This window comes from Buteo buteo, chromosome 6 (assembly GCF_964188355.1).
Source record: "Buteo buteo chromosome 6, bButBut1.hap1.1, whole genome shotgun sequence".
NCBI lineage: Eukaryota > Metazoa > Chordata > Aves > Accipitriformes > Accipitridae > Buteo > Buteo buteo.
Genome location: NC_134176.1, coordinates 40,674,077 through 40,701,568, shown reverse-complemented (window position 1 = coordinate 40,701,568; position 27,492 = coordinate 40,674,077). Strand labels below are relative to the sequence as shown.

The 27,492-nt window shown below is 44.1% G+C and overlaps 1 protein-coding gene across 1 annotated transcript in view; it reads right to left on the bottom strand.

The window, feature by feature from the left end:
* Positions 1-21,331, bottom strand: part of PAPLN (papilin, proteoglycan like sulfated glycoprotein) — a 105,178-nt gene extending 83,847 nt beyond the window's left edge. Inside the window, exons 1-10 of the mRNA XM_075030587.1 lie at positions 21,266-21,331; positions 20,806-20,868; positions 7,435-7,550; positions 5,994-6,054; positions 5,605-5,707; positions 4,559-4,689; positions 4,091-4,214; positions 3,235-3,315; positions 1,828-2,000; positions 1,089-1,212 (exon numbers count right to left, since the gene is read on the bottom strand). Of these exons, the coding sequence (XP_074886688.1) occupies positions 1,089-1,212; positions 1,828-2,000; positions 3,235-3,315; positions 4,091-4,214; positions 4,559-4,689; positions 5,605-5,707; positions 5,994-6,054; positions 7,435-7,550; positions 20,806-20,868; positions 21,266-21,301 (1,012 nt within the window). The 5' untranslated portion in view covers positions 21,302-21,331. The remainder of the gene's footprint in view (positions 1-1,088; positions 1,213-1,827; positions 2,001-3,234; positions 3,316-4,090; positions 4,215-4,558; positions 4,690-5,604; positions 5,708-5,993; positions 6,055-7,434; positions 7,551-20,805; positions 20,869-21,265) is intronic.
* Positions 21,332-27,492: the final 6,161 nt, after the last annotated feature.

Below are 27,492 nucleotides of genomic sequence, written 5' to 3'. Positions count from 1 at the left end.
GAGAGTATCCTGATCAACACAAGCCACCCAGGACTAGGTTTGCAATGCACTGGTGTTGGCAAGACAAGTTTCTAAAGTAGTGCAGAATCCACACCCGTCCCAGCCAATCTGGAAAAAGGTCAGGTGCAGTTCTTGGTTTATCACTATATGTACAAATGAGGTCTCCCCACAGTACAGGAGTCCATTTGGAAGGGCAAGAGAATAGTTCTGTGTAGCTGAGGGGCATTTTCTTGTTATTTTATAGATTGAGACTCTCAAGGAAAGCGCCATATCTATATATTGTTCATCAAGGAACCCTGCAAAATGTATGCATTATACAGCAGCAGAGCTGGGGGGGGCCTCCTATTAGACTCAGGTCAGTCTTGTGAAGACAGGATACAGGAGAAAAAACTTGCAACTCTTCATGCTTCCTACAGGATGAGACTGCCCAGGCAAAGACAATATCAGTACCTACAACCATGGTACAGCAAAAGCTATTGAAATGGCCATCAGCACAGACCACCAGAAGAGGCTGATAGGAGCTCTATATACTAGTCAGCTGGAGATTTTTTTTTTGTTTGATTGGGGTTTTTTGTTCTATTTTTTTTCAGCTTAAAATCCATAACTTTGCTCATGGAAGAATCTGTAAACTGAACATGATGCGACACCCCAGGAGATCTGACAGTCCCCCTGGAGAGAGGGAATCTTCCAGGCTATGGTAGAGGGGAAGGATGTGACTCAGTTATGTAGGCCAGGTCAGTTTGGAGAGGACCTCTCGAGTGGTTGAAAAAGCCTGAAAAGGACATAAAGAACTGAAACAGAACAAAACAAAGGCTATTTATGAAGATTCTTAACAGATCCTAGTAACAAGTCTGAGGTCTAGGGCATGGAAAATAAGACAGGACAAGGTATGGGGCACAGTCCTGTTGTGACTCCATGTGTGACCCTCCCTGGACAAAACCTTAGCTGCCCCCCGCAGATACCTGTGCTGCCTTCCAGCAAGAGACTGCTGGGAAGCAGCTGCAGAGGGCAGCACACAGTCACACTGTCTTCAGGGTGTGGATATAAACCCCACACCAGCTGCCAGACACCAGGTTCTGTCCCCTTACCTCCTCCACATTCGGAGCTGCACTCACTCCAGGAACCGTAGCTCCAGCTGTAACCCGAGGGCTGTCCTTGCACGGGCAGGTAGTACTCATACTGTACCCCTGGGTTTGGCTCCTGGCTGATGAGCTGTGAAAGCCCGGGAGAAAGTCAGGGAAATAACAGCAGCAGCACTTTTCCCCTTTACAGCATTTCCCCACGACATCTGAGGGTTCAAGCTGACCTGTGCCCCTCCCATTCAAGGAGCACTTATTCTCTACACTGTATTTTGTCCTTGCCTTCTATGATACTCTAGAAATCATTATTTTTCAGAGAAGGGTGCATTCATCCCTCTCGGTGTCAGAAGATCCAGCTGCTCCTGTAACAATAAGTACCCTTTCCTTGCCTACAGCACACTGTAACAAGCAGTGCCCTAGAGCCTGTCCCTGTCCCAACACCATTGGGGGCTGACTCTCCCCTCCCTTAAAGTCAGAGCGCAAGGGAATAGGCAGAAAGCCAACATTGAGCCTTGCCCTGCTCCTTTCTGGGCAACAGAACCAGAGAAGAAAATAGTGCTATTTCTGCGAGAAGACCACCTTGGTCTAGCTTGGGGGCCTACAGCCTTGTAAGATTCCTGGGGGCCCCATCACTCGCCCAGTCTTTCCCATGTGGTCCCCACCAATGCACTCCCACTGCACAAAGCAAGGGCTGCTACGCAAAGCAAGAGAGCAAGAGTATCAGCGGGGGGCAGACACCGCTGCTTACCTCAATGACAAGGGGTTCTGTGGTGGGACCCCGGGCATGGAGGAGCTCTGGGGCCAGATCACCCTCCGAGCCACGGTCGTAGTGCATAACCGTGCTAGCCACCTGCAGCGCTTGGCTGAAGTCGATTGTCCAATGCCCATTCAGATAATACTCCCCTTGCACGTTCTTGACAGCTGGACAAACCCACATGCCAGAGAAGAAAAGGCAGTAAAATAACATACCTATAACCTGACACATGGCTTCAGATACCACAAGACAGAGCCTGCTCTAGACTTTCAGGGTATTGCCAATCCACAGAGCTTTCAGCTCCGCCATTTGAACCCCAGCTCCTTTACATCAGTACTGCAACCCTTTAAGTGTGGCGACCATCTCTTTATGGCAGCATCTACCAACACATCAAAAATTCACGCATTGAAAGAGTACTGTAAGAACTCCACAGGGATGCTCCTGTTTCCACTCAACACTGTTGCAGGTGTGGCAAATAAAGGTGACCATCATCCTCCAACAACGCTGTCCCCCCATAAGGGTCTCTTGCCAGAAGCTGCTCCCCATTCAGACAGCGGTTCTCGCCAGCTTCACTGCAGACCAAGCACTTTTTTGCTGCACAGCCAAAATGCCTCCAGCATATTCCAGACCTGTCTCTCCATTCCCTTCTGTTAGCCACTGAGGCACAGCCTATCTCAGCCTTTGTCCTGCTTGCCGTTAAGATGTGGGATTCACACCCCACTGCCTCTGCACCACTACCCTGTTCATCAGACATTCTGTTCAGAAAACAAAGACTTGGTGCTGCATCCAGTTTTCTACATAGAAAAATATCACCAGACTGATTTGTCCAAAGCATTGGGCGATGGAAGAGTCAGAAAGCAGAAGAGTATTTGCTTTCTCCACTGGAATTTCCTCAGCCCTGCCCAGAAAGCTAGGTGAGGACATTTCTCCCTCCTTTTTGCCCTCTGCAGCATGACCAGAGTTTGAGGTTTTACAGAGAAATACCCAAAAGATATCTATGGGGAAAAGAAGCCCAACCCAAACTTTTGGATAGCAGGAATAGTTAGGGTTTACATTCATCAAGCAAACAGCAGAACTCACAGCCAAATTTTGCTATATCAGCTAGAGTCCTTGTAGGTTCCAGGCAGGAAGTCTGAGTTTGGTTTGGGTATTTTTATTCCCCACCCAACAGCAAGATCTCCACAGGAGAGAAAATAATGTAAACATGAAGCCCAGAGTTGAGCATCACTAATACTTCAAGGATGCTCAATATTCAGATCCTGATTTTCAGAGAGTTTTTTCCTCTGCTATATCAAGCCCTCAAGGTAAACATTCCAAAGCCCAGTATACCTGAAAACCAAATTTTAACACAATGGCTGGAATTCGAATGGACTGAAACACAGGTTCTGACATCAGTCTTACCCAGGAAATTCCTGCTAGGCATAACCTCCTTAATTTGGATGCTTGTGGCTCCCACAGGGATGATGAAGATTTGATTGTAACCTGAAAAAAAAAAAAAGAAGGGGATTATTCAATATCTGTCTGTGGATGCCACACAGTCACTCTTCTGTGCCAAAGATGCTCATGGTTTCATTGGTGCCTGAACAACTGGATGAGCTTTATGATGGTGGCTTGAAACATTTCAGCTGTCACTTTATCTGCGTTCTGTGTAGCTTCACCCTACACTATTCACAGGTCAGTCCATGTGTAAACAGTTCCAATTACACCTCAGAAAAGTAAGCACAGGGGTCAGTGCAAAGTCTATCTTTTAGATTTTAAAATCTTTGGAATTTCAGCAGGCATCATATTGGAGCTCGACACAGTGAGATTTGACCATAAGTGTAGTTGTTATCTTGAAATTTTTCAAAAATTGGCCAAATGCAGAATATGCAGTCCCATTTCTAGCCTTGCAATAATCCTGGTGGAGCTATCAAGACACTGTACAGGGGGACAGTCTTATCAAGGATGTATATAGCTATGTTTGTATGGTACACCTCCAGCACGTACTGGAGACTAAGCAAGGAAAGACAGCAGCAGCATGGCAAATACTTCAGTCGGTATAGAGACTAAGGAAGTGATTCCCAGGATAAGGCCATGAATACATTTTCTGATGCTAAAGCAGCTAAAAAGCCACATGCCATACAGACATTTCAAGTGAACATCCAAGCCTGCATACAGTGATCACTTGAGCAGGTGTGCCCACCAGCCCTTGTAGCGGCTTGACTTTAGGTTTAACTCTCTCCTTCTCACCTGCCTAAACTAACTAGACCATCTGTACCTTTGGGGAGGCTGGGCACATCAAAAGTGCCCTTCACACCATAGCAGCTGCTGCCATCTCCTCCACACTGCAGGCACTTGTCCTCCTTCTTGGCAGATTCCAGCATGTTATCACAGCCAACAGCCTGGCAGAGCACAGGAGCATTGATATGAATAAACAGTAATGACAGAGGAAAGAAATTAAAAATGGCCAAATACTGGACTGATCTAAAGAGAAAGCCTGAATCCAGGGAGCTGGCAAGTCAGGGTAGGGCAGGGAAGTTGTTGTCAGAGAAAGGACAGAGTTGGCATCTTCTATTTCACATTCAGAGACAGATAGATAAATGCTGTTCACACGTTCCTCAGCGCCTTGGAAACTGGATGATTCTCCTTTTCTGATGCTACTATGAAAGGCCTAGTAGAACAAAGGGAAGCAACAGAAAGACTGACAGACCCAATGGTATATGAAGGAAGCAACAAGATGACTAACCTGACAAACTCCCTCTACACAGATGTCCCGCTTGCCAGGTTCACAGGTAGTCCCATCTACCACGGCTTCCTTGTGCCTGTAGTAGAAGTTTTCTCCCTTGGGAATACAGTTTAACTCACACTTATTAGGTGCTGGTAGGAGAGAAAAAACAAACATTATATAGTATGGCTAATCACTTGATAATGCATCAGGAGCCTGGTTTTAGATCACAGAAGCAGAAACAGAGGGGTGGATTGATATCAAGTGGTAGATATCAAACAAATTTCTGGGTCACAAATGGCTGGAGGCTGGAAAAATACCCTGGTAAGGCCTCACTGTATGCAACTGTTTCCTCAGGCACCTTGGCTAGCCAGTGGTGGAGGGGGGAATGTTGTGCCAGCTGGATATTTGGTTATTCCTTACTAGGACTGTTCTTAGGTTCCCTTGGATTACAAGGCTTTCTAGAATGAGAACAAGTGCTGGTATAGAACACGAGGGAGCTGTTATCTTAACAGCCAACAAACAAAACTTTAAATCTATCTTGAAATCCCTCGTAATTTGTTAAACAACTGTGAATGATAACATACCAAAGCTCAAAGCAAGGACCTCTGGTTCCTACACCTGCCTTGTGATCTCGTTCCTCAAGAAAGCATGGGCCAATTGAAAGAAATGTGATATTTTCTGAAACACTCTTAATTCTATGCATTTTTTTATCCTGTGTCCTGCTAAATGTTCTTTTGCCAATATTGAAAAGTACAGCAGAGCTGATGCTTCTCCAATACTTCCAGTTCCAGCTTTCTTGAGCAATGTTTCTGAAGGAATGGCTGTTACAAGAGACAACTATGTAGTGCTGCAATGGGAGCTGTCTCCTGGCCCATACGTCCAGTGTCTTCATGAAAGCAATGCTTTGCTACTGGCAAAAAGATTTTTTCCATGCCATCCCCTGCCCACACCCTCCAGCTAAGGAAGTACCCTACAAGGATACTACAGTCAAAAACATTACAGTCACTTCAAAACATACTGTTGATAGTTAGGGATGAAGTGTAATCCTACATGTTTATAATTACCTCCATAATACGGAAGCCACTTGTATTTCTTTCCTTGGAATTCTGTCCCATCGAACTCTGCACATTGCTCTGCCCGGAAATCCCGGGAGCCTTCTGGGCAGCTCTGTTTGGAGGAGAAAATGTTTGTATTGGTCCATTATAAAAGGGAGGAAAATTAAGTGTACAACAAAAAATTGGTTTTTATTTGTTATTGCTCCCATATAAAATCAGGAGCATAAATTCAATATGCTTTTGAAGCGGTACTCTTGATAAACCACATTCACCAGTGATGCCAGAGAAAGAGAAACTAATAATGACATATTACTTCTGAACAAGAATGATGTTTGTCTGGGGAAAAGGAGCAACAGGCAAGCAAAAACAAAAACCAGAGCACAAACCAAGCACTGTACCTGAATGTTACATGACCGATAGCTTCGTGTTGGTCCAACACAACCGGAAGCACCATCTGTTCTGAAAGGCAGAAAAACAACATGAAGATCTCTGAAGAATACACACACAAAAAAATCACCTCATGGCAGACATTACAAATCATCTTCACATCAAGCATATCACCCTCACAGAGTTTCCTGAAACAGCAAAATAACTAAAATGCACTTTTCCACTAAAGCAAGCTGGCATCTTCTAGTGCCATTTTCTGCTGTGGTTTGCATTTTGGTATGAGTAAGACACACACCAGGAATGATTGCATTATAGCTCTTCAGGGTCATGTTTCAACTAAATAATAGAAGCAGAGCTTTTAGTCCTTTGTCCACCAGCAAACAGTTGAGGTGTCTATACCAGATCCAGAACATGTTATCAGCAGCAGGAGGATAGTGGCCAATTCAGAATAGGTACACACATCATCTTTCATGCTGTTTACGTGCACATTAGGCCCATGAGTAGGAAGAGCCAAACATGCCTATGGAAAGCGTGCAACACCCTCATTCCTGTCAAGTGACTCCAGCTGAGAATTATGGAGAGTAACAGTTATGATGGAAATTGATCTGAAAAGCCAACCAAATTCTAATATCTCAGCATTCCTAAAATGGAGAGACAGACCTGGGGACTCTGGCAGGTGTATACCGTAACAGGCAGCCTTCAAAAGAGACTTTTCTTTATTCTGTGTGGGAAGAAGCAGTGCTCCATAACTCTGGATTCTTCTATTAAAAAACCCACTCTTATTTCTCTAAACATAAAGAGGCTGGGTTTTTTCAGGATATTATTGAGAGTCTGGTTTTTCCCCTTTTCTTTGCTTTTATGCACACAACAGGATCTCTAAGATCTGTCATTCTCAAGAGATGTAGTCCCAGTCATCGTCCTCACTGCATCTAACCCAGCTGCAAATGAGATGGCACAGCATTAATGCTGCTTGAGCCAGTTCCACTCTTCCATTTCTTCTGGGGCTTAAGCCAACTCCACTCTTCCACTTCTTCTGGGGCAGTTTACCTTCCTGGGAATTGTAAGCCTGAGAAAACCTTGGCATAGTCACCGGCTCTTGGGAGAGAAACCTACTGCTCTGGACTGTTCTCCCTCTCCCTGAGGCTTGCCATGCTAGACCTGATTGAACAGCTGCTGCCATACCAATCACCTGATTGCACAGCCTCAGATCTTGCAGAGAAACCACTGTGCTCTAGTGAAGGAGCCTAAGCAAGGATGTGTTGAAGAGAGCACTGTTCAAAACAGCAGTGCCGAGACTGAAGCTGAGGATCATCTCAAAGTGGACTCAAGTGACTTATTGCCCTGGAATCAAACACTAGGTGTTTTTGTTCTGGATGTATATCGGAACATAAGTGCAGGAGCTCAGTAACAGACAAACACATTTAAAGAAAGAAAAAGGAGGTCAGCCCTCACCTTTGGGAATAGCAGCGCCGTTGCCGAAAGCTGACTCCACCGCCACAGCTCCGACTGCACTTGCCCCATTCACCCCAGCTCCCCCAGACATCAATCTGCCGTTTCATCCGGCGGGCCTGTAAATAAAAAAAACCCCACAGACATATCAAACAGACATGGCAGCATAGGGAAAAACAAAACAAAACAAAAAACCCAAAGCAGAGCTCCTATGTGTTCTCTTGCAAAAGAGACTGTCTTGCTGGGCTGTATTCCTAGTACGAAAAGTGGCAGAGAATAATAGATCAGAAACAGGAAGCCTCTAATATCTAGGAGCATTAGCTTCCTGAAGCCATATAGCACATCCAGCTTTATAGTCTCCCTTAAACTGTTACTATTTGTCTATTCATAGACTCTCATAGACTTTTGAATAACCATCTGAAAGAGGGTAACATCTTCCTTTCAGCAAGGCAGCAAAGGCAAATCATCACTTGAGGGACTATGAGCACTGTCATTCCACACCAGATCAGTAGAGCCACTTCATCCCAAATCCTAGACTCCAAGCCAGATACTTAAGAGAAATAAAGGATGCAGTAAGGAAACCCCCGGAACACACTTTTTCCTGCAACAAAATTCCATACATGGACCTTTTTCCCCCCCCCTACCCAACTGTGTCCAATGATGAGGTCAAGGTCTGGGCTGTCATTAGCTACAGCCTTAATTAATTTTGTGTTTAGAAAGTCTGAGTGGATATGGACATGAAGAGAAATAAGCGTGATAATATAGACCAGAAGTTACAAGTGCAATGGAACCAACCAAAATAGATTGTCTTAGAAGCACATGAAATAGCACATTTTCAGGGAAAAAGGGCCTGCTGCAGCTGATGGGATCCACATACAGCAGGACATGGGGATTTAGCAGGAAGAATAGCAATATCCTGAGAAAAAAGAATAATTGCAAGATGCCACAGGATTAATTCCACTTGGGAAGAGAAGGTAAATGCAACATTACATTGGGAGTGATGCTGCAAAAACAGTTTGCTGTGTAGCTGCACCTATAGGGCAGTTTACCTATATATTATACAATAGAGAGAGGAATGCATACTATTTGGGGTAGTGAAGAGTGGGCAGGCAGAGAAACAAAAGGTAAAAAATTATTGAGATGTAGTCTAATTCCCTCCCACACACCAAATCTACATAACCCCTGGGTCTGGGTCCCAAGTCATCCTCTAGTTTCACACAGGCCCTTTTGACTTGAACACAGGACCCCACGTTCCCATCTTCTACGTTTCCCTGCTTCTGGTCTGTTTCCATTCCTTCCTGTTGTCCCTCCTGCATCCCCCTGTAAGTGACTCCCTAATGATCACCCAGCTAGTAAGTGCCATTGCAAGGCTTTTGAGCTGGAGTGGAGGAAGATCCTAGAAATGGAGAATTTCACCATAGCAGGGATATTAACCCTACTCAGCAAGCACTTTCTACCCACCCCAGGTCACTTTCCAAGGCCTACAGAGAAGGCACAAGCTTCTCACTTTAAGAGCATAACTGTCACTTCAGTTAACTGCTTTTACATAAGGTATCCAGGTCCCTGCTAGAAATAGGAGCTAGCCTAATAAATTATCCAGTGAACCCAACTCAGGCAAGATGCATAGGTTAATCCTCCCTTGTCATTTAAACAGTTTTTGTAATTTTCTACACATACTCCCTGCCTGATCATACGTGCCTGAGTTAGTCTTGTTTCTCTCTTCCACCCTCTTTTAAAGAATAACTCCCTGCTGCTGGCAGAGCAAGTCCGATATATTAGCCGATCACATTTATGCACTTACTACCAAATTACCCAGAACTATCTAGCTGCAGAGTCTCCCCAAATTCTTCCTGCCTATTACCTACATTGCTCTAATGTGAAACACTTTCTTCCTAGCCCATGCTATTTGATTTCCTTCACAGAAGTTTTGTGCAATTCTTTCTGCAAGCAAAATCCTTCAGGACAAGTTTTCTGATTCAGACTAACTCTGTTTGCCTTCACCCTGCTCACTCAATGGTACTACCCATGTTACAGCCACCTCTACATACCTTCTCTCTCTGCCAAGTCAACATCTCCCTGACCCCTTGCCAAACCCTTTTCCCATTCTTCCATTCCAGATAGTGAGCTCAGTGTTTGCCTTCTGCATTCTCATTTGCCTTTCTGGGAGTAATCCCATCAATAGAGTATTAGTTTTCAGCAAGGCATCTTATTTTCCCAAGTTTTTCTTGCAGACACCTAATTCCTCCCCCTGTAATCCCTCCTTCCTTACTCTCAAAAGAATGAAACATGCTACCACTCTGTTTCCTCTACAGTCTTATTCCTCTATATCAATTGACTGATTTAGGAGCAGTATTAGCTCACCCTGGAAACAAGGGACCTTTCAGTCAGCATAAGGGAGAAGAAAACACATAGATAAAAATCCAAAGCAAGAGCATTTGAAAGTCAGATTACTGGAAGGTAATTAGGATAGAAAGCCTTTCCCTGACACACACACACACCCCAACCTGATAAATATTCCAATATCCTTCCTACAGAAGTAGCTTGCTTTATTCCTTCTATAGAGAGTAAAATCTGCAGGGACTCTTTGTTGTAAGGCTTATGTATCCGCAGAGTGCGGGAACAATCGTTTTCTCAGTATCACCCCACTTATGTACACCCCAAACGGAGCATCAGCCAGAATAATCCTCCCAAACCTGTATAGAGAAACATTTTAATAGGGGCCCATGTACCACATTCAGAAATCTGTGCACAGTCCTCATTGCTTCAGTAACTGCATGTATGTGTACACAGGCAAACAGAGCTGCATATTTATAATAAATAAGAAATCTATTATTATATAATGTGATAACAAGATGGTTTTAGATGCTGTCAGCTAGTTTCTGTTCCAAAAGCCTCTTTCTGCTCTCTTCAGACTCTGGAATGCGCTTTATCTGTCGTGAGCCAGGACAACTAAATCCCAGTCCCTCCTGGACCCCAGAACTAAAAATCGACAAACTTCTTCACTGTTACCAATTCGTTTGGTCCCATTCCTTCCTCGCTTCAGCCTAACATGCATATGAGAATGCAGTTCCTTTATATACATTAAGCATCTATTTTCACGTTTCAGGAAAAGCAAGAGAAAGCATACAACCATCTTTCTTGACTTCTAAAAACCCCAGAAAGGACAGTCAGTTAATGCCCAACTGCTCTGTCTAGTTTTATTGCCTGTTAAGACAACAGAAATGCATACCTTCTGGGGATATCGATGATGCACGTGACCCTGGCACCACATGCTCTCAGTACTCATTGGTAAACAGGCTGCTGTGGTATGAGAGTTTAGAAGGCCAGTGATTTCATTTTTATGAACACTGCATTGCTTTCATCAGTTCCTAGATAGATGTATTGCTGATGTCGTTGCAGCATCTGCTGTTATCAGGCCAACTGTATCCAATATAACCAACAAGTAAAAAAGCTATGCCTCTGAGTCACCAGAGCTCCAGACTTCATCTTTAAAGACAATTAGAGTATGCATCAGAGACAAAAGAATTATGGAAAAAGGTCCTAGATAGCATAATATATACCACATAATATTTATTTTTATATATGAAACATACACTGGAAGAGGAGTTATAAATGGGACTCAACTCAGAAAGACAGAAGATGTCAGTGGTATGTAGGAACACTTTAAAAGGGGCCCTTGAAAGACTTTTCAGTCAGCCTGATGAGATGGATAGGAAACTATGCATAGGAAGCAGACTGTGCTTCCCAGATGGATGCATTGTAGGCATGCAGCGATCCACAAAGTTCATATAACCAAATGTGGACTAGTGATTCAGCAAGAATAATTTCCTAGTGCCTTGTTGCAACTCAAATGCAACTCAAACACTAGCAAGCTATCAAAGCAAATATGAATTTACTATACAGTCCAAAGTGAACAGTGAAGGTCTGCAGTCACAGGTCCAAACAACCTAAATCCCAGCCAAGTTCTTACCCCTAGCGCCTCCCTTACTCCTTGGGCACTTTTGAGGGCCTAGAGATAGTCAACCCGAACTATTCTGTGATTCTTCATGCTGCCTTTCCAGACTGACAAGAAGCCACAAAACATCATATTACACAACTCCAACAGTCGCTGCTCAAAGCACATGGTTATTGATATCCATGCTATGCTTGAGAAGTTTTGTACAAGGCTAGTGCTTGCTTTTAGCCCAACAGGTCACATAGCTTTGGTCCATTGAGCTGCAGCTGAAGCACCTTTTTGGACACTGAAAAGTTGTTACTGTGACTTCTTGAGCTGCATCACAGAGTTACTAGGTCCATTCAGATCTGATACAAATCTCCAGGCCAACACTGAGAACATGGTGGGAAAATCCTTGACATTGGAAGTTGACTACAAGGCCCTGTACAATTGTTACCCACCGAAAACAGATATTCCTGTCAATGATAAAATGAGCAATGTGATATTACTGTTACTTTATGCAGTGTTTCCATGTCTTAAAACTACAGTCAGAATCAGACTGTCTCTCTTTAACCTTTCTTAGTGTTTCTGAAATAACACTACATCCTTTTATTTGATAAATACCTACTTTCTGGGGCTTATAGTTTCTGAAATAAGGTTAATGTTTATTTTGACACACCCCTGAACTGTAGCCCAACTGATGAAACATGTATGAAAGAAGGGTGAAAACCAAACACTTTACAAAAGAAAGTTATCACCACGGTCATTTATTCCATAATGGATTCATTGCCAAAGTCTTGGCAAGTAAGAAGTCTCCTGTGAAAAACTGCAGCTTTGCTAAGTTTGAATAATAATTGCTTAGAGAAAAGTTAATAAGGGGAGAAAGAAAAACATCAAGGTGCCCCAAGGGCTGGCTGCTCCCTGTGGGCTGGGGGCCAGTAGCAGAGGGCTCTCCCAGGGTGGCAAGGCAAGCCGGGGAGTAGCACAAGCCAGAGCATAGCCTCAGCCCTGGGAACTGGGAATCTCCAGCTGAAGCCAGGCTGGGACATGGGACTGCAGGTGGGCCTGGCTTGTCAGGGCCCATGGCTGGGATGGGCAGGGCTGTGTGGACCCTCACTGCAGGATCACTGGGGCAGGAGCTGACAGCCCCAGGGGAGCCCGGTCAGGGAGAGTAAAGCCTAGTAGTGCCCTCAGGGCCCTGACAAAACAACCCACATGGAGTGTATCCTTAGACCATGTGCTTTCAGGATGTGAACAATTTCCTTCTCCTTTCTATATCCAGAATACCTACCCAGTACTACAATGATGGCCACGCATAATGTTTCCATATAGCTAAGCCCTGCAAGAAACCTGGCATTCAACACTCACACTTAATTGAAAGGGAGCTGAAAACATACAGTGTATCTCACATGTTTATAATGTAGATACATGCTACTATTCCAATAGATGCATTTTCAAGATAAATCCATCTGTGACCGGCTATGCTATTAGCCAAAAACGCAACAAAAAAAAAAGAGTGAATTAATCAGAACCACATCAGCAAAGCATTTTTTATAATTCTTTCTCAACCATTGATCTTGGCTCAGACACAGCAGGCTTGCGAAGAGCTTTGAAGGTGAAGAATGCCAAGTACCATTTTTATGAATAATGAATAAGCAATCAAAGAATTGCATTTGAGCAAAACTAGAAAAACAAGAATGAAAGTGAACAAGATGGTGACAGCAGGAAGCAAAATACAAAATGGTACAGGAGAGTATCTTATTAAGACAAACTACTTCACAAAGAGGAGAAAAAAAATCCAAGGCTTCATTAGTTTTAATGGCTTGTGGTTGACACTCACTGTGTATATCTCCTTTTATCCCCCTCTACCACCCTAGCCATGGCTTGTTAGCGTATGCCCTCTAACAAATCCACTAAAATCCATCAGTTCCCCTACACCTTCATCTGCTCAAAACACTTCAGGTTCTCCCTACATCCTTTAACCCGCTCCCTCATTGTTCCCAACACTTTTCCATGTTCCCTGCGTTCACCCCCCCAACACCCCTCACTCTTCTACCTCTTCATGGGCTGTCCCACCATACACCTGGCTCCTTCCACATGCCCAGCTCTCCTGTCAGCTGGGCAGGACGCGACGCATGCCTCACCCACTGCAGAACCAGGCACGTACTGCTCCATGGGACCGTGCTGGCTTGCTGGCTAGCAGGCAGAGCAGATAATAGTTACTTTTCAGAAATGGAAAGCCTTCCAGAAATTCTGGGTGGCCTGGAGCTGACTAGGGTATAAAAAGAGCTCTCTAAAAAGATACAGCCATTGCAGAGAAGTCAAATTAATTCTTGGAATCCTTGTGGAAGGAACTAGGGACATTCAGAAAACTCCACAAAGAGGGGGATTGTAAGAAAACTTTATGACCCCAAGCTTATTTGGAAAAGTGGACTAAACACACAGTATGAAGTCACCAGAAGTTGTTTATCCAAGGGGCCTAACAGGAACTCAGGGTTGAAATGGATAAACTGTTACATAGTAGCAGACAACCCTCTCAGAGAAAACCCCTTTGGCATCTGATTATTGGAAAGCGGAAAATCTGATGACACCAGTTTACAGAAGGATCCCAGGGGAACCCGAGGAACTGTACACCCACATAATGTAAAACTGACATCTACTGATAAATTACTAGATATGATAACAAAGAACAGAATTAGCAGGCACCTGCATACATACAGTACATTTGGGAAAAAGTCCACAAGTCACTCACTGAAGGATCAGCTCCGGTGCCGGCGTGTTCCGCAGCAGAGGGGGGGATCATGGCATACAGGGGGGTCTCCCGAGCCAGGAAAACCCCAGCGGAGCGCGGGGACCTGCCAGGAGCTGGCAGGTCTCTGGAGGGAGAGCGGCTGACGAGGTGCGGGCAGGGCTGGGAGTAATGGCGGCCGCCCCCCACTCCCACCAAGGGCAGCCCACAGGAGTGCTGGGACCAGAGCGGGAAACAGGGCCTGGCGCGGCATTTGGTACAGGGAGGGCACCTCGTCGTAGGAGGGACGTTCCACCGGCCAAGTGGAGAGCCTTGAAGTCCTCGTAACCCAGCAACCGGGCACCGTTCTGTGGCCATCTGCGCAGGCCAAGGGCACTCATCCTACCTGACCCTCAAGGCAGAACGGTGGGCACTTGCCCGAGACCAAAGGCTGCAGCTGGGGGGTCCGCACCACCGACCCCAGCGGCGGCCGATGCCTCTGCCCAGACGGAGCTGCGGGAGGGAGAGGCTGCAGCGCAGACCTCCGACTGCGGGAAGGGCCGGGACCTTTCTCCTGGGGCAGGGACAGGCAGCAGAGCTGCCGGCAAACCCTGTGCCCAGGTGGAGGACCTCCTGCCGCAGGCGGCGAGGAGGCTGCGTGGCATCAGGGAGGCTGAGGAGGAGTTGGATGGCTGGTTCCGAGCGCGGTCTGCAGCGGACCCACAGCCAAACAGCCAAAACCTCCCCCACCGGCACACACAGAAGGGAGGGGGCCAACCACGCAGAAGAATGGAAAAGGTGCTGTGCCGGACCTCGTTCTCACCAACAAGGAGGCGCTGGTGGGGAACGTGAAGCTCAAGGGCAGCCTTGGCTGCAGTGACCATGAAATGCTGGAGTTCAAGATCTATGGGGCAGCGAGGAGGGCGCACAGCAAGCTCATAGCCCAGACTTCAGGAGAGCAGACTTGGGCCTCTTCAGGGATCTGCTTGGTGAAGCACCATGGGATACAGCCCTGGAGGGAAGAGGGGCCCAAGAAAGCCGGTCAATATTGAAGGATCACCTCCTCCAAGCTCAGGAGCGATGCATCCCAACAAAGAGGAAGTCAGGCAAAAATGCCAGGAGGCCTGCATGGATGAACAAGGAGCTCCTGGACAAACTCAAACACGAAAAGGAAGTTGGCGACATGGACAGCGGGACTGAGTGCACCGTCAACAAGTTCACCGACAACACCAAGCTGTGTAGTGTAGTCAACCAGCTGGAGGGAAGGGATGCCATCCAGAGGGACCTCGAGAGGTGGGCCTGTGCAAACCTCATTAAGTTCAACAAGGCCAAGTGCAAGGTCCTGCACATGGGTTGGGGCAATCCCAAGCACAAATACAGACTGGGCTATGAGTTGATTGAAAGCAGCCCTAAGAAGGAGGACTTGGGGGTGTTGGTTGACGAGAAGCTCAACCTGACCTGGCAATGTGCATTTGCAGTCCAGAAAGCCAACTGTATCCTGGGCTGCATCGAAAGAAGTGTGACCAGCAGGTCAAGGGAGATGATTCTGCCTCTCTACTCCACTCTCATGAGACCCCACCTGGAGTACTGTGTTCAGCTGTGAGCCCTCAACATAAGAAGGACATGGATCTGTTGGAGCGAGTCCAGAGGAGAGCCATGAAGATGTTCAGAGGGCTGGAGCACCTCTCCTATGAAGAAAGGCTGAGAGAGTTGGGGGTCTTCAGCCTGGGGAAGAGAAGGCTCCAGGGAGACCTTATAGCAGCCTTTCAATACCTAAATGGGGCCTACAAGAAAGCTGGAGAGGGACTTTTTACAAAGGCATTTAGTGATAGGATAAGAGGTAATGGCTGTAAACTGAAAGAGGGTAGATTTAGATTAGATATGAGGACGAAATTCTTTACTGTGAGGATGGTGAGGCAGGAACAGGTTGCCCAGAGAGGTTGTGGATGCCCCCTCCCTGGCAGTGTTCAAGGCCAGGCTGGATGGGGCTTTGAGCAACCTGGTCTAGTGGAAGGTGTCCCTGCCCATGGCAGGGGGGTTGGAACTAGATGATCTTTAAGGTCCCTTCCAACTCAAACTATTCTATGATTTTATGTTTTTTAAAAAGACAAATCCTTCTAGGACTATTGCAGTTGAGAGATCCACAAACATGTCAACAAGGGTAATCTGTCAGATACACTCAGAATTCCAAAAAGCTTTCAACAAAATCCTTCACCTAAAGCTTTGAAGGAGGCTAAGCAGCCAGAAGGAAAGGCCTTGCATGGATGATGAGCAGGTGGCCCAAAGACAAAAGCAAAGGTAGGAGTAAAATCTCCATCCACTGCAAAAACTAACATTAGTAGCAGAATTCCGTAAGGAACCTGAACTGCTCAACACATCTATAAGTTACGCCAAAAACACAGAAGTAATGAAGGCAGTTGATAAGGGTAATTCAGGGTAATAAAGGGCAATAGAGAACCAGACAGAGGCTGCAAAGAACTATGGAAGGACACTATACTATAAGTGACTTGTCACAAAAATGACAGTTAAGATTTCATGTAGGTAACTTGGGAAACATGTAGTAACACAGGGAAAACACAAATCCTATCCTAAAAAAAAAATAATATTACATATAAGCTGATCTTTACCACTCAAGAGCAGGATCTTGGAGTTATGACAGAAATGCTGTGGTGCTAGAAGTCTACATGGCTTCAAGGAGACCAAATTTAGGAAAGAGAAATAGAGAGGTCTCCAGCTCAAAGGGTTCATAAACTACAAATGACTGGAGACTGGAAGTACATTGGAGGAAATTGTACGTACTTACCATTTTTTTTTAATAGTTTTTTCTAGACATGTGTTTGTGACATAGCTGGAGATAGGATGTAGGGCAAACTGAACTGGTCCTACCCAGTACAATTATTATTGTGCACTTTTTCTACCTTTTCCTCAGTAAGAACATTAATAAAATCTCCTTTTTCTCCCTCCTCACAATAATTTTCACTGTTTTTGTATGACCTTAACTTTGAAGTCCTTCAGCACCTTCTGCCCTTTCAGTCAGATCTGGTTAAGGGGTTTAGAAGTTTAGTCAATAGATTATCAGTGTTTGAACAATAACAATGTTCATTTCTTTAGAAGAAATTAAAACCAGCATTTTAACCTAGCAATGCAGACCCATAGAAAGCAATACTGTCCAGATGAAACGTATTTGAGTATGATTTTCAGCCAAGCCTCAGACCAGCCTTTACTTCAAGCACACATGCAGTACAATCTAGGAGCAAATATAAGTATTGGACATGATCTAACTATCAGCTAATGCCTACAGATTATAAAAGATTAAATAAAACTCTTCTCTTGATGAGCAGCTTTTCCTTGAAATAATCTCATGGTATGGGCAGATAAGACATTTCCAATCTGGAAAGAAGGAGTTCCAGATGCAGAAATTTGCCAACATGAAATCACACTTGTAGAAAGAAATTGAGGCAGAGAGAAATCTGATGAATGTCTTGTTTACTAAACATAAAGCAACCACAAAGCAAAGGCAACACACACACACACGCACAATCATGCCAAATACATGCATGCAACAGTGATGGAACAGTTAGCCACATGCAAAATATTCAGAACTTATTTACTCTAAAGCACCAGAAGCATCATTCTATCAGCAGTAGCACTAATGGACAGGGCTCAGGCAGCTTTACTTTTACATCACCTCATCCTTCTCTGAAAACACAGGAGGAATCACAACAAAAACACAAACCTGGCATTTTCCCTTATTGCCACTGTTCACAACCTTCCTAAAAACAATGACAGGGTGGCCTGAAATTGCACTAGACTATTCTATCTCAGTTCTGCATTAACAGCTAGGGTATAAGATGGAGAGGCATCCATATTTAGGATGGAGGCATCTTTCTTTTCTGTTTGTATAGCCCTTAAACACAACTCCTCCTGACCATCCAGCTGTGGCTTCTAGTACTACCACAGTGCAAACAATAAAGGAGCTACAAGTAATGGGTGACCTCCTTTTCCAGATCCTTCAAAGCTGGGTGAAATGGACAGACACCGCAGGTGCTGTATAGTAAGACCCTCTCCATATTCTAGCAGGAAAGAAGTGAAGAAGCATCTAGTAGGTCCCACCAAGGACTGAGCACTGGGCAGGAAATTCTCAGCAGCCAGGGGCTTTGACGAGCAGGAATCCCTCTCTTGCTCCTTAATACCGCCTGCCATGTCTGGCAGATAAACCAGCCACTCCAGACTGGTAGCAGAGAGAAGATGTAGGCAATAGCCTCAGCTGCTCTTAAAGTCTCAGCCCTGTTAACATTTCTGCCCTTATTCTGCTTGCTGCTTTCCCTAGTCTAACCATCAGTGAAGTAAAAACAAGTTCAGCTACTCCACTCCAAAAGTAGACGAAGAGATGAAAAACAGCAGGCATCAATCTACACCCTTTAATCACAAGCAGACATGAATCCCTGTAGATCCATCTTCTTTATCCTTGTGTAAGCCTGCAGTTCACATGTTTATAGCTGTACTCCCATTAGCACTCTGTGTTTGCAAGTTCATGCCTTCCTGCTTCTGGGACAAAAGGTGTCCAAGAAGCAATCTTGGATCCATCGGGTCCACCGATGCAAACAACGAGGTAAGCAGTTCATTCTGGAATAAAACCCACACATGCTAGCCTGTGCCTTTTCTGCTGTTTTTAGTTCTCCCACCACCTCCCTCTTCTTCCTGGGGCGTACACTATTCACTGTATAGCTAGAGATGACCCACCTTACTACTCATGTGCTGCTATACTGGCAGTTCATTTGATACCAAAATCAAAAAAATTGCTACTGTCTCAGCTGCAAGGCTGCTCTGGATCTAATACTTAGCACAGTTAAAGTGACAGAGCCTCAGTTTCTTAGAGATATGCTACTATACATTAAAGGAAGTGTTTTTCTTTCAGTGTGGGGAAATGCACCATGCCACCTGACAATCTCTTACACCTCTGTCACTGGGAATTACAAAAAGAACAGCACAGGGAAGGGACCTTTTCAATGCTATGTGACATGGATTAAAGTTTTTTTTCCAATTAGCCTGCCATCTCAGGTGAAGCCCTAAAGGAGTGGAAAACAGTGCAGAGCAGCAAGCAGTTCTCCAACTTACTTTCCCACCATGCAGTATTCCCTGCCTCAGTTTTCAGCCTCACCCTCTCCTTCCCTTTCTTTCTTCCAACATGCAAGTACAAAATTTGCATTTATAGCAGCAGGGCTACCACACTTCTTCTGCACAGTGAAACAGAGGCATGCAGGCACTGCTTTTCCAGAGCTGTCCCACTTATGGGAGTTCACGCAGCTCTGCTACTCTCTTGGTGCATAGCCTGATCTAGCACAGACTTGAGTTACCGCCACTACAATCAGTCCTGTCAGCTCCAGCTCTCACAAGTTGTCTATTGCTATGGTTCAGCCTACTTGCATTAGCATCCGGTAAGGAATGGCCCATATGAAACCAACACTATTTCTCTCTTCCCTCTCAGAAAAAAAATTGAGAATTAACACAGCAGAGTGCCTCAGTGCTGCTGGATCTTCCTGCTTCCTCATGGCTTGGACAGATCCAGCACGTCAGGGAAACTGAAATTAAGTGGTGGTCAAGCAAAACCTTCTCCCTTCATTCAGCATGGCTTCAAGAGGAGCTACTGATTGCACACAGGGGACAGAGTCTAATGCTACAGAAAAATGTCAGCCTTCACAGTTGCAGGGTTTCGGTCATTTCCCTTCCAAAAAATCACCAGGTTGGAGATAGGCAGGTGACCAGATGAACTGAATATAGTATATTCTGTTTCTGGTTCTTTGAACATACAGCAACATCTTCTATTAGATGTGAGATAGCAAGATCTCATTTAAGGATATTTCCATCTGTAAGATAGGAAATCTACGACAACTAACAAATTCTGCTTGATTTCTGACCTCTCACCCCTGATCTTCAAAGAAGGCCTAGAAAGCATTTGCAAATACTGAATCTGGGAACAGAAGTTCATAAGCATACTAGAGATTAAAAGTTACGGACTCATTAATTTTAACGGCATATTTATAATTCCTCACTACTCCCACAAAAAACTTACTCCAGGTGATAATTACCCGCCCCCCCCCCCATTTATTTACAACAAACACACACATCACATCTTCCTTCGCTAACACTTCCACTCTACTCAGCAGGTCACCTTTTACCTCAGATGTCCAAATCTTTAATATAATTGAAGTTAAACTCAGAGAAACTGTTCTCAAGCTGCACTTACTTTAGTAAGATCCTACTTCTCTTTCAGAAAGGGAGAGGAATCCCCGTTCCTAATAGCTGTTTTCTTTTTCTGACAATATCAAATTGGCTTAACATAAAGATTACCTCCCCCAGTAAAGCTAAACCATATGGCTTAGACCACTAAGACCAAAGAAAAGAGAAAAACCAGCTAACCAAAGATTAATCCTTTTTACTTCAAGTGACAACTCTCTGTAGCTTTGAAGTGGGAGACAGCAATTACTGCTTTGCAGATAACACCCCTAAAGCCAAAGGCACTACCAGAATTTTGTTATTTAATTGCCATATTAGACTCTTCATAACATGTACCACAGTAGGCCTGATGACTCGGACCCATTAGCTCTTTCTGGAATACTTTCTACAAAATACTTGAGTTAGAGATATTGACAGTCCTTAGGAGAAGTATCTTTCATTTCTCGTAATGGTGTTCAGAAGAACTTTTACTTACTGAAAATGCAGAAGGTGGCATCATTGCTAGCATGAGCAGAAGGAACAAGTTCTTCATCCCTGCCTGTGGGAACAGAAATATTATTGATCAGAATTGCTTGCTTCTTTGCTGCCTGTATGGTGGAAAAGCTAAGATACCATACAGTAAAAATGGAGGTGAAACTAAAAATCAAGGTGAAAGAAAAAGAAGTTTTATCACTACACTCCCTGGGTAGATGAAGGCAATTGTAAAGACTGAAATTACCCTGCACAGAAAGCCAGAATGTAATTACTGAGTGCAAATGTTTCCCTGAACTTTCCTCTGGTATTATGAGAACACCATCCCTGGGCACAGTGGAAGATGCATGCTGTGGCATGTCTGCCCTCCCACTCTTTTACATAGGCACATGATAAAATATTTGAAGATTACAATGACTTCAACCAACCCAAGGTAAGAAATTCCACTGTTAACATTTCTGTACCCTATGTTCATCCTCTGTGGCTTGGTGAAGCTTCATGTCTGTCTTTGTGTGATCTTGCTTGTTTAAAATCCTACAGTTCATCATGGACAGCTATAGCTAGATTCAACCATCAGTAGTTATATCCCTTTTACAGAGCTAGAAAGGAGATCAGGCCACACAGACCGGTGTGGCAGCATAAAACAGTTCCTAAAAATCAGGGCATTATGCACATTTTGGACCACAATACTTCATTGGTGCATTGCCTGTTGCTACTTTATCCATCCTCTTTTGAGTTGCAGCAACCAAGCCCACACCAACCACCACTCACCCATGTTTACAGCTGTGACCACGGACACTTCAGCCACTAGAGACTGCCTGTTTCTCATGACCAGCTGATTAAGCCCAGAAAGAAGAGATGGACTAGATATTCCTAGCATTGTTTTATCTAGTCTAAGCTTCTATCTAACTTGGGAAAGGAAAGGGAAGGGAAAAGGAAAGATGGAGAAATCTTCCTTTCACAGTGCGTAAAAGTATCATGGAAGAAATGTTTACCTCATCAGTCATTGTAACAACATCCATTTTAATATTAAAACTTCATATATAGTTCCTTTAGCCTGGCCTGTTAAATCCAAATAAAGTACAGAATGTGTATCACCATTAACAAAGATAATATTGCTACAAAATCATTGTTGCCTGAGAACATCAAATCAGAAACAAAATATACCCAAAATGAAACCTGCTTGATCTAGCATTTGCATATTTCAGATTACTTTATGATGGGCAATCATTTTTCTCATAGTGCTAGGCCTCACTGAATCACAGCTCATTAGAGCTCTCTAAGTTCATATATACCATGGATTTTGACACTCCCAACATTCACAGTGCTGGGGATAAGAAGCTTGTTCTTCAATGTTTTTCCTTTTGGATGTAAAAACTGCTAAGCGCTAAAAATCCAGTTGCACCAAATTCTGTGTGCAAAATAGCAATGAACAGGGAAAACATAATTGGGAAAACTAGCACTGATAAGCTTCTCTTCCTGTACACTGAGTGCCAATCATATGATTCATAAGAAAATTAAGCTATAGGAGCTTTTTATATGAATAGACTTCAATTAATTTCGGATTAGTCCTTCTTAAACTGTGGGAAGACTATGTACCCTCTATCACCCACACATGCTGCTACTACTCTTCTATTCAAGTCAAGGAAGAAACAACCTGGAGATGCCCTCCACAAGAGGTCAAGTACACTCTCTATGCTGTAGAGGCCAAGAGCCAAAACACAGGCTAGATCTGTGTCACAACCCTATCCAACTGCCAAATAGTTTCAGAGGGGAAGGACAGCCAGGAGAGACCCTTTTGCTACAAGTTCCATGCATGCAAACAGCAAAGTTTTCCTGAAGCAGCTTATAACGTACTCACACCACTAGCAAAGGGCACTGTGAGAATAGCATTTTCCTTGAATGGTGTTGGTGTCAAACAGAGGTAAATCTTTGAGATTGATCAGCTCCTCTTCCTACTGCCCAGAGGGGGAAAAAAAAATAAATAAAAAAAAAATCTCTTCCCCAGCATTCCTCCCTCACATCTTCCATTCCAGGCACCTCTCAGGTTCACAGAGATGGCTGTGGAAATCGCATCCCTTGCTCCAGCAGCGTTGCTTTGCTGCTAATGGAGTGCCCACTCAGCTCCTTCTGGCACCTGAGCCAAGAGGCAGACAGGGAGCTGGGCCCAAGCCACGTGAGGTTCCTGGAGAAGAGGCTAGAGAAGCAGCTCACCAGGGCTAGCAGCTCTCCCACTCTCCAAGTAGTTAGTATCTTGGAGGTTTTTAGCCAGATAGAACAAAAAGATTCTCTGAGGAGAAAACTAGAGACAGCACCCAATGTTTGAGACAATCCCCTGTATTAAAGCAGCAAGAGGTTACAGCTCTGGTGCTTGCTTGTATTTTTGTGCCATTGCACTTGCATGAGAATTGCTGCCATATGTCCCAAATTTAGCATTAAAAAGTTTAGACCATCCAGCCCTATTAAACTAGTCAACAGATTCCAGGAAGGATGGTCAGAAGGAAGAACAGGGCCTTCTGTATCCTATTAAATCCCCCACTGCAAAACAAATCTAGTGTTTGATTCTCTGAGCTTCAACAAACTTGTTATTTTAAAAGCTTCCTTGGATGTAGTATTCAGCACTGGTCCCTTTTGCCTTATTTTGAACCACAAACGACACAGATGGGACTGGGGAATCTGCCTGAAAGCTTTGAAAAAAGGTCAAGCTCTGTTTCTGGATTTAATGGCTCCTTCACTCCTTCTAGGACCTGGGATACTGCAGCATATGTTTATTCTGCTTGTTTGCCATTCTTCTCACTAAAGGCTGGGTATGCGGGGGAAGGAATGAAAAGGACAGTGTTTTGCAGTGCTTTCACTTACAACAACAGCAGCTGCTGCTCCCTGTGCCTCCTGCCCTTCTTCAATTCTCTTCAACCCTCCCCAGCTCCCTTTTCCCACTGTGTGCTAGAACAGCATCTCCACCCCCCTCCACCCAGAAACAGCAGCAGGGCCTGAGGGGAAACAGTGACTTTATGCTCAAGATATGGAACAGCTGCTGGAAAGCTCACATGGAGAAATTCCTGCCATAGTGCTAAAATACGAAGTTATCTCAGCGAGAGGGATTACGAGAATCAGTTCACAATAAGTGAGGAACAACCAGAATCTTCAACCAGAACTAAAGGTGTGCCCAGCTGAAACCTCCATTCCATACACCAGAAGAGATTCAAAATGTCTAGCCAACCACATCGGGCATTAACTGCTCAGGTTAGATGAATAAAAGGGTTGAAGTGGTGACTTGTTCCAGCCATCTGTAAGCTTGGTCAAAAAGAGTCAGTCCAGACCTGAACTAGGAAGCTGTTTTCTCTAAGAGACATTGACCCAAACTCCTCCGAACACTAGAGAAATTCAAACCTGAATCTGACTTTAGCAGCTCAGGACCCTTATTTCTATTCCAGAACAGTATGGATCAAATCATATTTTGTGGAAATTTCAGCAACTTCTGAAAGGATGTTCTGGTGCCCTTTCTGAACTGCCTCCACAGCACCTACTTCTCCCTGGCACTGTGGACAGGACGGTCAGAGGGCCACAAAGGAGATGGCTGGAATTTCATAACTCTGGACAGAACACAGCAACTCCAGTACAATTGGAAATTGGGATAAGCACCCTTATTTCAGGGCTTAACACTGAACCCATTCAAGAAAGAAGCTTTTGCTTTAACAAATAGAAGGTCTAGAAAAGACAGATGGGCAGTCTTGGAGATTTCTCTATAGTGGACCCAGCAGTGAATTGCTGTAAAAATATTTTATGTAGTTACAAACTCTTATCCAGGCCCAGGCAGGCTTAGCAAGATCAGTCAAATCTTCATTAAGACCAGGAGTACATTTCAGAATCAAGGATAGGTTTAATAACTCCTATATTTACTTTATACGTGCAAATCCTGCCTTCCAATGCACAAACAAGGTTCAAGATTGCTTACTTAAACTTGGCCTCTTTTCCAAATAACCTCTCAACATCCATGTTCCTAGGGAAACAAGATCTACTTTGCCTGTATATATATGTAAAAATAACTTTGAATCAGCTGGCTAGTTTCAGGGTTTTGAAAGCATAAGGTTAACTTTAGTTTGAGGGAAAAAGATACTGGGTCAGGATTAAGAGATATATTGGACTTTTAACCCATTTAGGTGATGAATTTTTCTTTTCAACAGGAAGGAATCCAAACTTGAAAGAGATGTTATGAATAACTCAGCCTTGGCTAAACAAGAACTTAAGCTGTTTAGACAGTACAGAATCAGATCACAAAGTGAGAATAAAACAGGTTTCATGAGTTCCATTGCTCACAGATTTATCAGTCTGGGGTTTTCTCTATTCTTTTTGAAAATAATTGAACAGCCAGTGCTACGTGATTCTTCTCTGTTTAGCACATAGGACAGACCAGTTGTCTTTTGCCTGTGAACCACATTTCTAAGTCATCCTTTGGCCAGAGACACATACCACATGTGTGGGTCAGGGACTGTGCTGGGAGTGGTTCACAGGCAGAAGATAAAAAGACCCCTTCAGGGTTCCCACTTTTCTATTGCCAGACAAGATTTAGCTGGGCATGCAGGTAAACGGCAAAGCCACCCAGCGATGCTAGATTCAGCAGGTCCTTACAGCTCATTTAGTCTCCCAGCTGGGGATTTGAAACCCAGTGTGGATCTATTATTCCCATCTGAGGTAGCCCTGACAAGAAGCTGCCTTTGCATGGCTTGTGAGCCACAGGCTGGCCACCCTGGCAATAAATAGTTGCCTGTTGCAATATAGATAGAAATTGATTACTGTAAAGTTTAGCACATACAGCACTAAAGCAGAAGTTGCCATTGTGATCCCGCTACTTGCGCCTTTTCAGAATTTCCTTCCTTTCCCTCCACTCCCAACTCCACCCCCCGTTAACATACCATATCTCTCTGTCGTTATATTTTTAGAAGTTTGGTTGAAGGAGGTGGGAAGTCAGAAAGCATGATGATATGTTGCCCAATTATCCACTGGCATAAACTTATTTAGCCATTCACTCAGAGCAATCTTTTAGCTTTTAGACTCATTACATTTTCTAAAGACATGATTTTTGCTTCGCTGTCAGCTTATCTTTGTTCCAGCTTGCTTCTGTTTGCCTTGTCTACTGAGAAGCACCTTGTAAGTTTTTGGTGGAAGAGATAGAAAGGGAAAATATATACATACAGCAAAAAGATGAGATGAAGGCAGGGAATAAAAAGGGGCTCCATGGAGCAGGGATCAAGGGTAGGGAAAAACCTCATTTTACTTAGGCTGGGAACTGAGTTGGGAGAGCATAAGGACCACATCACACAGCCCAGAGGAACCAGGAAACCAATCATCCCTTTAGGCAGAGGATATCACATTCAAGATAGTTCTTAATATGCCTGTTTTCTTCCCTGACTATAGTAAACCATCTTTTGTTTGACATTTTTCCAAAGGAAATCCTGAGCCTGATGTCCTTTGGGCTAGGGCAGATAAGCCAATTAATGTACATGTGCCCGTTAAAGTGGGAGGATACTGAATTTACTTTGCCTTGACCATGGAATGAGCCACATTCATAAAGAGCTGTTTATATATAAAGCAATGGATAAATGTTTATAAACATGTGTTTATATACAAGACTGGTTGAAAGGGCTTAGTGGGAAAGGAGAAAAAAGAAAGACAAGACACAAGTTGTCAGAGTAGAAGTTTTACAGAGATATCTTTACCATTAGTATCGAGATTTATTAATTCACTCTAAATACATGCTAGGCATTGACAAATCCTCATCAAGAAAGTAATCCTTCTATGATGCACTTTCAGCCATATTATGCATATTATGAAAGACAAACTTTCAGCTACAATAACTTTAAAATTCACCTTGTTAAATGAAAAACAAAAGTTACAAAAACTTACTAAGGAGCACAGCAGCAGAGCACCAGCTGGCTGGAGAACTGAGTACTGGTAACACAAGCATCTTCTAGACTGCTGTATCAATAGGCTTTCATCTCAGCCTTCAGCCTGATTCGTAACAGGCACATAAATCCACACCATCACCTGATGTGGCTGCCTCAGACTGACAATGTTTCTACAGAGGACTTCTACAGCAATGCCAAGTTCAGCAACAACTGGGGAAGCTATAGCAGCCTCTGTCGTACAGTTTTAATCTGAATACCGAAATCTCACAAAACCGTAGCTGAAAAATCATCAGGTGCAAGGGCAAGATCAGACTGTGAAACACACAGAAGTTCTAGTAAGGCCTCACGCCATACCCTATTAGGGGGTGGGGAAGAGGCAGACCTGCTTCTTTCCCACTCTCCAAAATCCACAATGAAGTATCTAAGGTTTAGGTCAGTGAAGCAGCATCTTCCAAGTAAATGTGGCCACTATGTCAGCTAGTACAGTATTTCATGAGGACAATTTTCTGTCTACCTATTAATATCAGCGGAGATTCAATTTTCTGCAACTAGTCTTCCACTATCAGGTTTGCTGCTAGAGATTCATTATAAGGAGTAAAGATAGGATTCTGCCTTCTATTTTGGTAGTCTCGCTGTGCTTAGCTGTTAATTAAATCTGGGAGCATGTAGGGATAACGACAAGTGCACACAGACTAATTTAGACAGTTAACATTGCAACAAGAAGCCACACACTGCCTATGGAAAATACACGAGCAGGATATAACATACCAAACACTAACATAATT